This window comes from Portunus trituberculatus, chromosome 4 (assembly GCF_017591435.1).
Source record: "Portunus trituberculatus isolate SZX2019 chromosome 4, ASM1759143v1, whole genome shotgun sequence".
NCBI classification, from domain to species: Eukaryota; Metazoa; Arthropoda; class Malacostraca; order Decapoda; family Portunidae; genus Portunus; species Portunus trituberculatus.
In genome coordinates, this window is record NC_059258.1 from 4,758,426 (window position 1) to 4,770,070 (window position 11,645).

General features: G+C 40.0%; 1 protein-coding gene across 2 annotated transcripts; it reads left to right on the forward strand.

The window, feature by feature from the left end:
- The first annotated feature begins 1,324 nt into the window (after positions 1-1,324).
- LOC123513001 (transmembrane protein 185A-like) lies at positions 1,325-10,047 on the forward strand. 2 transcript variants are annotated; one of them, XM_045269813.1, is made up of 6 exons: positions 1,325-1,469; positions 1,920-2,068; positions 2,732-2,908; positions 4,911-5,118; positions 6,458-6,842; positions 7,267-10,047. In XM_045269813.1, the coding sequence occupies exons 2-6, from the start codon at positions 2,031-2,033 to the stop codon at positions 7,503-7,505; spliced, it is 1,047 nt and encodes a 348-aa protein (XP_045125748.1). In that variant the 5' UTR covers positions 1,325-1,469; positions 1,920-2,030; the 3' UTR covers positions 7,506-10,047. The 2 variants fall into 2 exon arrangements, with proteins under 2 accessions (XP_045125748.1, XP_045125739.1); XM_045269804.1 differs by having other exon boundaries at positions 1,332-1,520.
- The last annotated feature ends 1,598 nt before the right edge of the window (positions 10,048-11,645 follow it).

Below are 11,645 nucleotides of genomic sequence, written 5' to 3' on the forward strand. Positions count from 1 at the left end.
TTTATCTACTCTCTCTCTCTCTCTCTCTCTCTCTCTCTCTCTCTCTCTCTCTCTCTCTCTCTCTCTCTCTCTCTCTCTCTCTCTCTCTCTCTCTCTCTCAAGTTCATTCATCACTTCTTTCCTTCTTCCAGAGAGAGAGAGAGAGAGAGAGAGAGAGAGAGAGAGATTCCCACAGTATTGCATCATCATCATCATCACACACACACACACACACACACACACACACACACACACACACACACACAAATACTCCGCCCATGTATGTATTCTAGTCAGTAATGCAATTAATGTCATGACATGTATTAATATTGCTCTCCTCCTCCTCCTCCTCCTCCTCTTCCTCCATCATCAATAAAGAAGAGAAAGTGTTTATTGAAGGCGTCTATTTGAGTTCCCATAAAGTTTTAATTAATCTTACTAAAAATGTTTCTAATCCATATATTGTGTGCTCTAATCACTAATCAGTAACAATCATGGAGCTACACCTTTCATATTTAACCCCTTCAACACTGGGACACATTTTTACCTTGAGATTTGTGTATAACTAGACCATTTTATTGACATTAGGAAGGGTAAATGGAAATGACAAGATTAATGGCCACAGTCTTCACTATCTTAATCCCCCACATGAGTTTCTGAAGCTGTATAAAATCACCAAATAGTCACCAGAATGAATAGAGAAATGCGTCATGAAAGGGTTAAGCACACAGGTTTTTCTAAGTATATTTTTTATCTTTCTAGTGACAGATTAACTTTATTTCAACACCTAAAGGACTTTGATTGTAGTGGCACGAGTTTTCAAGTGTGTTTTTTATGGTTCTAGTGACAGATTAACAAGATTTCTACACCTGGAAGGCCCTAGTTAAAGTGACACGGGTTTTCAAAGGTGTTTTTACAGTAGTAGTATTAGTAGCTGTAAAAAATAGTAGTAACAATAATAGTTTAGTCGCAGTAAGTATAGTAGTATTAGTAGTATAGGAGAAGTAGTGATAGTAGCAGTAGTAGTAGTAGTAGTAGTAGGAAAAAGTACAATCTATTATTTTTGTTCCTTTTAAGTCAATAAAGATCCAATAAAGTAATAGACTATATCTTTATACATCATTTTTTGTCATTAAGGCTTTTAAACAAAAAAAAAAAAAAAAAAAACAATCCCATAGAAAAAAAAAAAAAACACGAAAACCTGATACTCCATTTAAGAAAGAAAACAAATAAACATGAATAAACATAGACAACAACACTACCACTGATAAAAGAACAATAATGAAAAATAAAATAGCTAAAAAAGATAATACCAGCACTGATTATAATAGCACTAAAAGAAAGATGGTCATTTGTCTTGGCAGTGTTTACATGTATCAGCTGTTGTGTGTTGCTGTGGCTGTGTGACTAGTGGCAGACAGGATGTGAAGACTGCAACACCTCTAACACCCAGGAAGGACGCCAGGAGCACAATTATAAGGGGAGATAAGGTGATTAGGAGCAGCGGGGACTACAGGTGAAGAGGGGAGCCATAAATCCAGGTAAATATTGACAGGTGACTCACGCTACCAGGGCAGGAAGGACGGGCTGTATTGAGCGCTGTGATGAATTCGTTGTGTTTATGCATGTAGTGAAGTTTTTGGTGTCTAGAAGTTAAGAAGACGTCAGTAACTTCAGGTAGTAATATATTTATGAAGGGAGATCAGTTTTTTTTTTTTTTTTTAATTAGTTTCTTGTAAAAATGGATTATTTACTTTCCCTTGGCAGATTAACCTCTCACTGGCACAACCTAACCTAACCTAACCTAACCCCACCACACCCAAACCCAATCTAACCCAAACTAAAACCCGCAAAAAAAAAAAAAAATAGATAAATGAATAGAAAAAAATCTTAAAACAATCTTAACCTAACTTGACCTAGAGTAATATAACTCCCTGAAGGATGTGCTGCTGGGTGGGGCGTCACAGCTGAGGCCAGGAATGGAGGTGTAGCGGCAGCAGCGGCGGTGGTGGTGGTGGTGGTGGTGTACTACTATGAAGTTTGACTAAGACATGAATCTGCAATCAATGTTTCGAGACTTCAATCCTGGGTGAGAAATTAGATATTGTTGTTTGTTCACAATGGTAATATTGCTTTAACCCCTTCAGTACTGGGACACTTTTTTACCTTGAGATTTGTGCACCATTAGACCATTGTTATTGACATTAGGAAGGGTTTATGGAGGTCAGAAGATTAATGGCCACAGTCTTCACTCTTTTAATTTTAAGTTTTAGAAGCTATATAAAATCACCAAATAGTAACCAGAATGAATATGGAAACATGTCACGGTACTGAAGAGGTTGAAAGTGAATGTATTAGTGTTATACTCCTCTCATCTCTCATTGTATTCCCTGCTAACTAGTATTTCTCAGTTTAGTTAATGTTTATGAGTATAGACTGAAGGATTGATAGATGAAATGGCTTACTATTGTTTTGAAGTCAGTGTTTTAAGAGGGGTAAGAATTATATATCTTTATCTTGCTATCTTGATAAGCTAAGTGTGTGTGTGTGTGTGTATTTCTTCCATCAATCTACCATCCCTCTATCTCTCTATTGCCACTTATGACTGTAAGTTCATGTGTGTGTGTTACTTCTATCTAACATGCATCTATCTCTCTCTGACCTTTCATGATTGCAGTAAGTTCATGTGTGTATGTGTGTGTGTATTAGTTCTTTCTACCATCCATTTATCTCTGACCTTTTATGAGTGCAGTAAGTTCATCGTGTGGGTGTGTGTGGCGACCTTCACGGCTCTGCTCTCCCTGCGGCTGGACGGGGAGCTGGACTGGAGTTACTGGGTGGTGTTCTCTCCCATCTGGCTGTGGAAGGCTCTGGTGGTCCTTGGCGCTCTGGTTGGCAACATTGTGTGGTGGAGGAACCCGCACTATAGGTAATGGTGTCCGTCTGTCTGTCTATCTGTCTGTCTGTATTTACTCAGTTGTATGTTACAGGGTTCACATACTTCACAACTGCTCTATACACTCTCTCTCTCTCTCTCTCTCTCTCTCTCTCTCTCTCTCTCTCTCTCTCTCTCTCTCTCTCTCTCTCACTCAAAGTTTGTGGGACCTCTCTTGTTTGTATGTTGTCAATTTTTTTTTTTTTTTTTTTTGTCTTTTCTTTTCATTTTCTTCTAATCTAGGTTATCTTTTTTTTTTTTTTTCCTCTCCACTCTTTTATGTGTGTGTGTTTACCTAGTTGTATGTTACAAGGTTTGAGTGGGGCCCATAGTGACCTGTCTCAATATCTACATTTATCCAACTTTTCCTTAAATTTGTGCACACTTTCTGCTGTTACAATCTCTTCACTCACTCCATTCCAGATGTCCACTGTCCTATATGGAAAACTGAACTTCTTAATGTTCCTCAGACACTGACTTTTCATGATCTTAGAATGTCCTCTTGTTCATCTATCTCCATCCTGTGTGTCTGTATGTGGTGTTATGTATTTATTTATTTATTTTTATATAAGTTGGGAAATCTGGTCATGGGCGACAAAAAAGATTAACCTTTTCACTACCATGACGTGTTTCCATAGTCACTCTGTTTGCTATTTGGTGGTTTTATACAGCTTCAGAAACTTATGGGGGGGTTGAAATAGTGAAGACAGTGGCCATTAATCTTCTGGCCTCCATGGACCCTTCTTAATGTCAATAAAATCATCCAATCTTACACAAATCTCGATATAAAAATGCTTCCCAGTGCTGAATGGGTTGAATATAAAGGCCCACTTAGATGCCAGTTCCCAAGCAGGTCCCAGAGAGTTAGCCAAAAGAGTGGGATAAATGTATTGATGTTTTTTTCTCTTATTTATATACTAATTATTTTTCCTTTTTTTTATGTAATTAGGGAAAACTGGCAAATTTTATCTACTTATTTGTCTATTTTTGTGTGTTGGAGGAATGCTCACTGTAGAATATTGTAATCTGTCTGTCTGTCCGTCTGCCTGTCTGTTCATCAATCTGTTAGTCTATTTACACATGTCTGAATGGTAGTAATGATTTTCAGTGTCTTATTTTATCTGTGTACTTTTTTTTTCCTTGAGTCCACCAACACTAGTAAACCACAAACTGTTATCATTACCATAATAGAATATGATAATGAATAGATAAAGATAAAAAAAGCTTCATCAGTTTAGCATAAGACCTTCATGTTTTCCATATTAGGGTTTCAGTCCTTTATTCATCTCCAAAATGGCTTTACAGTCACCTTACATAGCTAGAGAGACATTAATGCACTCACTACCAGAACACTTATTAATTCACCACTTATTACACCACCACACATTTCACAAGCATACAAAACACCATTAAAATCACCTTATACAACACCTTTATACCCATTATATTTTAGACTAGAGGGACATTCATACACTCAGTACCAGAACACTTATTAATTCACCACTTACTACAACACCTCACATTTCACAAGCATACAAAACACCATTAAAATCACCTTATACAACACCTTTATACCCATTATATTTTAGACCAGAGGGACATTCATACACTCAGTACCAGAACACTTATTAATTCACCATTTAACACAACACCTCACATTTCACAAGCATACAAAACACCTATAAAATCTCCTTATACAACACCTTAACAATTTCCATATACAACCCTTTATTTTTTAGACTATAGAGACATTCATACACCAGAACACCTGTTAACTCACCATTTAGCACAACACCTCGCATACAAGCATACACAACACCTCTACAACCACCCTATACAACACCTTTATAATTGACTAATAGAACCCTGTATATTTTAGACTATAGAGAGAGATTTACACACTCATTACCAAAGCACTAATTAATTCACAGCACCTCACACATAACAAACATACAAAAACGTCTTCAACCACCCTATACAACCCTTTATATTCCAGACTAGAGGGCCAGTCTTACATACAGTACCGTGCTCTCCTCATCTCCCTTGGCCTGCATCTATTCCTGCTAATGTTTGAGGTGCTGGTGGCAGACAAACTGGAAAACCACCGTCATGCTTGGGTGTCTGTGTTCGCTCCTCTTGTCCTCATCTCCATCGTCTCCATTGCTGCGTGTATCTGGGCCGTCAAGCATGATAGGTCTTTTGAGGTATAATAATAATAATGATAATATACGGTTTATTAGGAATTGCAGTACATACACACTGAAGATATACATGTGTGTGTGTGTGTGTGTGTTTTATGCAGGAGAGAGGAGAGTTAAGGGCAAAAATATTATAAAAAAAGGCCCACTTGAGTGTTGGTTTCCTAAGTAGAGTCAGCCAAAATTAAGGAACAAATGTGTGTGTTTTTAGGTAGTTGTAGTTTTTAAGGGAGCAATCTCATAGTATCCCATCTCCATCCTTTTATCTTATTTCTTCAAAGTATGGACAGTTTTGTGTTTCTTTCCTCACTAAGCTTGTTCTATCCATGCACACTTCTATCAGGAAAGCTATACTTCTTAATGTCTCTTCTGCTATTTTCCTTCTTCAGTTTCGTGCAGTGTCTCTGTGTGTGTGTGTGTGTGTGTGTGTGTGTGTTTTGAAGTGGTAATAGTAATAGTATAGGTTTATATTTGATTGCTTTTCCTTATTTACTTATCTTATTATGTGTATTTGTTATAGTAGTAGTAGTAGTAGTAGTAGTAGTAGTATTTCAATAAAGTCATATATTGATTATCGTCTTCCATAAAAGTTTATATTTGTTTTTTTTTTTATCTCTTTATCCTGTGTGTGTGTGTGTGTGTGTGTGTGTGTGTGTGTGTGTGTGTGTGTGTGTGTGTGTAAGAATAGTAGTAACAGTAGTATTTCCACAGAACCACATGTCAAATTTTCTGCTAATAATCTCCTCATCAAATAGAATCACAGCATATTGACCCGTGTGCTTGGAAACAAAAAGACAGACTCACCACCACTACCACAAACACCACCACACTTCATAACCTTACAGGAACACAGATCACCACCGCCATCACCACCACCACCTCCTCTACAAACACCATTCAAAACACACCACCACATAGACACAGACCACAATCACTACTACAAACACCACAAACTTTCCCCAGCTGCCACTAACACCACCACCACCACCACAACACCACACCTCGAAACTTTACAAAGACACAACACCACCACCATAAACACTGCAAACACCATAGACCTCCCTAACCACCACCACCAAACATCCACAACAACCACTAACACTCGAGACATCAACACCACCACCACCACCACAAGCTTTCCCCCAGCTACCACTAACACCACTCAAGATGTCAACACCACCACACCACAGAACATCACACACACACACACACCACCACCAACATTCCCCCAGCTACCACTAACACCACTCAAGACGTCAACACCACCACACCACAGAACATCACACACACACACACACCACCACCAACATTACCCCAGCTACCACTAACACCACTTCCCTTCCAGCTCGAGTTGTTCTGCTCGGTGAACCTGCTACAATTTATCTTCATTGCGCTGCGTCTGGATGAATACCTACACTGGCCTTGGGAGATCGTGTTTGTGCCAGCCTGGATCCTACTGTGTGTGTCTGTGGTGGCTGTCCTCTACTCCATCATCTTCGCAGGACTTCTCTTAAGGATGCCTGACGTGAATCCTGACCGTCGCCGCACCTCCATGAACTCGGCAATAGGTTACACATGTCTCGTCGCGCCCTTGTTGATTTTTCTGATCACCTTGGCGAGTAAGCTGAATGGGAACACCTCAGCGACTTATACCTCTGTGGTGTCGCCGCTCTACATCTCCTACGCCACTTTGCTCCTCATGTCCTTCACCACCAAGAGAGCTAACCAGTGTGAGTGAGAGATGGACCTGTTCTTCTTGTTGTTGTTGTGTGTTTCTTGTACTACTTTGCTTGTGTTTTGATTTTAGGTGTCTTTTTGTATGAGAGAGATTTGTCTTGTTATTCTTCTTCATCTAAATACTGCCACACGCTCCAAAACACTGTCACAGCCTTTCAGACATTGTCACACTTTTCCAAACACTGCCATACCCTCCCAAAACACTGCTACACCTTTCCAAACACTACCACACCCTCTCTAACACTGCTACACTCTCCCAAACACTACCACACCCCTTCCCCCAAAAAAACACTGCTACACCCTCTCAAATGCTGCCACACCCTCCTAAACACTGCTACATTTCCCCAAACACTGCCACACCCTCCCAAACACTGCTACACCACCACCACTCACTCACACACTCCTAAATCTTTGCAGGGTGGTTTGGTTTACGCAAGGATCTCTGCCAGTTCCTCCTAGGGGTGTGTCCTCTCCTGCAGGAGTATGCCAACATATCCTACAGTATCCCACACCTGGAGGACTCCCGTGCAGGACTCCCACAGCCCCCCACTGATCCTGCTGTGGTGACCAGTGAGAAGAGGGATGTGGTGGCATCCTCACGACGTCTGGAGCATAGAGTGGTGGTGCCAGCGCTGAGTCTTGAGGTGCCAGACTAGTGCAGGGAGCCAAGTGCCTGAATGGAGTGCCAGGGATAGCTTATAAAAGGTGCCAGGCTAGGTTTTAAGTTAGGATTTGAAAATTTTTAGGGTTTTTAGAATGTTTGTGTCATTTTTTTTTTTTTCTGTTCTAGGTTATAGAAATTTTGTTGTTCCATCTCAAATACTGTTGCACTCTCCTAAATCACTGCTACACCTTCTCAAACACTGCTACATCCTTTCAAACACTACTACACCCTTCCAAACACTGCTACATCCTCTCAAACACTGCTACACCCTTCCAAACACTACTATACCTTCTCAAACACAGTGTTCGTCAGGCAAACTCTGTTACCAATTAAGAATGGAAAGCGGAAAGGCTTGCTGATGATGTCAGAAGTGAACACCAAGAGGTGTACTGGACACTGCCCATGCTTGAAGTATGGGAATTTCTTACACTGTCTGGTGGGACTGAGGTGTAGTATACGATACTGCCAGGCATGCCAATAAAGTTACCTGGTTGATGAATTTTTTAAGTCTGTTGGGAGGAGGTTGGGAAGGAGTTTCCCAGGGTCAGATTGTCCTGCAAAAACCATTCTAGGAGGGGCTAGATAGTGTCAGTTCACCACAAAAGCACACTCATTGAGGCAGATCCTCCTTAGGTGAGAGAGGAAAGACAATCTGACAACCTGGCAACAAACACTTCCTGTTGTCGCTCAGAAGAGGATGATGAAAGGCAGAGCTAAGAACATGAGGCAGAGGGACACATGACTCTATTTAGCTGTCCTAAGCCTTATGGGTGTACAAAGAAAGTCCACATGGAGGTGACAGGAGAATGTAAGTGGCAGAGCATGTTTGATTAGCCAGCAGACATCAGCTTTGAACATTGTCTGCCAGTGAGCTAAGTAGAAACTGTGGTACATAACGTCATCTGGCAGCACGGTTTGTTGCCATGTCATCTTCCCTCATGGCAACACTTACTGTATGACGTCATCCTGCTTCACCCTCTGATGTGGTAACAGTGTTTGTCTGACAGACACTGCTGGACCCTGTGGACACTTCCTAACTGGTTGTAGAAAATTATTGCTATTTTAAAGGTTGACTTCTCATTTTATGGAAGGCAAATTTTCTGTCATTTCAAAGAATAGTTTTTTTGGTTCAGCTATTATTAAAGATGATTTTACTCTGTTTTAGGTAAACTTTTTTATGGATTTAAGGAGTCGTGTGATGTTTCAAAGATTAATTTTTTGTGTATTTATTTATTTTCTATGTTTTAGAAAGGCCAACCTAACTTTCAGTCTTATTAGGTAAGATTTTAAAAATGTTTTAGGGATTTTGTGTTTCTGAAAGTTATTTGTTCACTTTTTTCCATGTTCAAGAATAGATTAACAGTCAGAAAATGCTAAGTTAGTTTTTAGTTTTAGTTTAGTTTTATAGTTATTTGGTTTGGCACTTTTTTAGAATATTTTTAGGGAGATGAATTTGTAGGAAACTGATGCTTTATTTTCTTATTTATTTTTAGCTATTTTTCTGTGATGCAAATTCTTCCGGCACAAACATGTAAGGTAGCATTGATTTTAGGTTAAGTTCTGAGGCATCGGGGCAGTTCAGGGGTTGTTAGGCATGTAATATTTAGGTTAGGTACAAAAACACTTATTTTAGAGTACACAAAGTTATTGTATAGAAGTTCATACATGTGTGTGTGTGTGTGTGTGTGTGTGTGTGTGTGTGTGTGTGTGTGTGTGTGTGTGTGTGAGTGTGTAAATGCAGGACTAGTGTGTGATTATATGATAGATATAGTGAATGATAGTGGTGTGTGTGTGTGTGTGTGTGTGTGTGTGTGTGTGTGTGTGTGTGTGTGTTTGTGTGTGTGATAGTTTAGAAAGTGTAGCATGTCAGTCTTGCCTTATTGTATATAGTGAAGTATGATGCTTTTTATTTATTTATTTATTTTTTTTTTATGAATTTTGTGTAGCCTAGTTTGTGTTTGTTGTCATTTGAATCTGTGTATGATTTGTGTTATGTATTATCAGTTTCATTATTTATTTATTTATTTTATTTTATTTATTTATTTTTTGTGTGTGTGTGTGTGTGTTCTAAAGATTGTATTAGTTGTAACTCCTTCAGTGTCTTAATTATCATATCATTACTTGTCATTGTCATCATTATTATTGTTATTATCATTCATGTGTTGTTACATATCATCATCATTACTATTAGTTTGTAGTTAGCTAAGTATCAGTTATTACTAGTATTAGGGCTAGTAATACACACACATACACACGTACATATAAACAACACCTTTTCATGATTATCAACAATAGTTATCACATTATTATTACTACAGGTTATTACGTATTGGTGCATGTATTCAGATTACCATTACTTCATTAAGGTGACATCAGACAAGCTGGGGCTGTGTCATCTGTTAGCCATGACAACTGACAATACAGTGTTGTTTCCTATCCACAATGTAAACTCGGTCACTTGGCTTCTTATCTGCAGTGTAAACTTTGCCTCTCACTCAGATTGCTTCTCAAATACAGCAAAGGTGTATTTTTAACTCAATATTTTCATTCCCGATTCCTTGCTGGATGGTTTGTTCATTGTTTTTATCTTGTAATGTTTTTTAAAGGTGTTTTTAAGATTCTAGTGACAGATTAACAATATTTCTGCATTACTAACAGAAGAAACACTCTTGAGAACTCTGCTAGTCATCTCTGTGGCCTTGGAAAACAGTTGTGGTGAGAGAGGAGTGTTTGTCAGAATATGGCTTTTTAATATTGACACAGGTTTTCAAGGGTGTTTCTATGGTTCTAGTGACATGTTAATGAGAGAGAGAGACAGAGAGAGAGAGAAATTCTAATCATACTTGGAGCAGCCCCCCCCACTACACACTTATTAACACTTATAATGATAATAACACTGGTGGTGGTGCTGCTCCTGCTACTACTACTACTACTGTTACTACTACTACTACTACTCTACAAACACACACACACACACACACGGTAGCTCAGTGGTTAGAGCGCTGGCTTCACAAGCCAGAGGACCGGGGTTCAATTCCCCAGCCGGGTGGAGATATTTGGGTGTGTCTCCTTTGACGTGTAGGTGCTGTTCACCTAGCAGTGAGTAGGTACAGGATGTAAATCGAGGACCTTGTTGTCCCGGTGTGTGGTGTGTGCCTGGTCTCAGGCCTATCCGAAGATTGGAAATAATGAGCTCTGAGCTCGTTCCATAGGGTAACGTGTGCCTGTCTCGTCAGAGACTGCACCAGATCAAACAGTGAAACACACACACACGCTAAGTACCATGAAAAGAACACACACACACACACACACACACACACACACACACACACACAGCCACCTCTCCCTCCAACACCCTCCAGCTGTGAGCTGGGTGTCAGTGGTTCCAGCTGGTGGCTCCCTCATAACGAAAGATAAGGCACACACACACACACACACACACACACACACAGTCTCAGTCCTATCCGAAGATCGCTCTATGAGCTCTGAGCTTGCTCCGTAATGGGAAGGCTGGCTGGGTGACTACCGGCGACCATAGTGAATTACACACACACACACACACACACACACACACACACACACACGCTAAGTACCATGAAAGAAACACACACACACACACACACACACACACACACACACACACACACATTCCCCTCCAACACCCTCCAGCTGGGAGCTGGGTGTCAGTGGTTCCAGCTGGTGGGCTCCCTCATAACGAAAGATAAGGCACACACACACACACACACACACACACACACACACACACACACACACACACACACACACACACACACACACCCACCCCACACCCTCGGGCCTGGAGCCAGGTATCGGCCTGGGTCCAGCCGGGGGGGGGGTCGGCCCTCCCTTGATGACGTCACATATATTCGTTACGCAAATCATTTTGAAAATGAGGATTCCCAAAAAGGCAGCTGGACACGAATGTTATAAAAATTCTGACTCGTTATCAATCGAAACTAACTTCTAAAATACAAAAACATTGCCGAGAAAAGGAATAATAAAAATAGCTCAAAAATATACTAAATAAAGTATTAGAACTTCGACTTGCTTAAACACAATTTCAAAGCCCACCAATTTCATTCAACTGAATCGATAACGTTTTTCAAAAATT

Bases quoted from the DNA above. Each gene is read 5' to 3' on its own strand.
- LOC123513001 (XM_045269813.1), top strand. From the start codon at position 2,031: ATGAATCTGCAATCAATGTTTCGAGACTTCAATCCTGG. The intron at 2,069-2,731 runs GTGAGAAATTAG...TTATGAGTGCAG, and splicing joins TTTCGAGACTTCAATCCTGG to TAAGTTCATCGTGTGGGTGT. The intron at 6,843-7,266 runs GTGAGTGAGAGA...AAATCTTTGCAG, and splicing joins CACCAAGAGAGCTAACCAGT to GGTGGTTTGGTTTACGCAAG.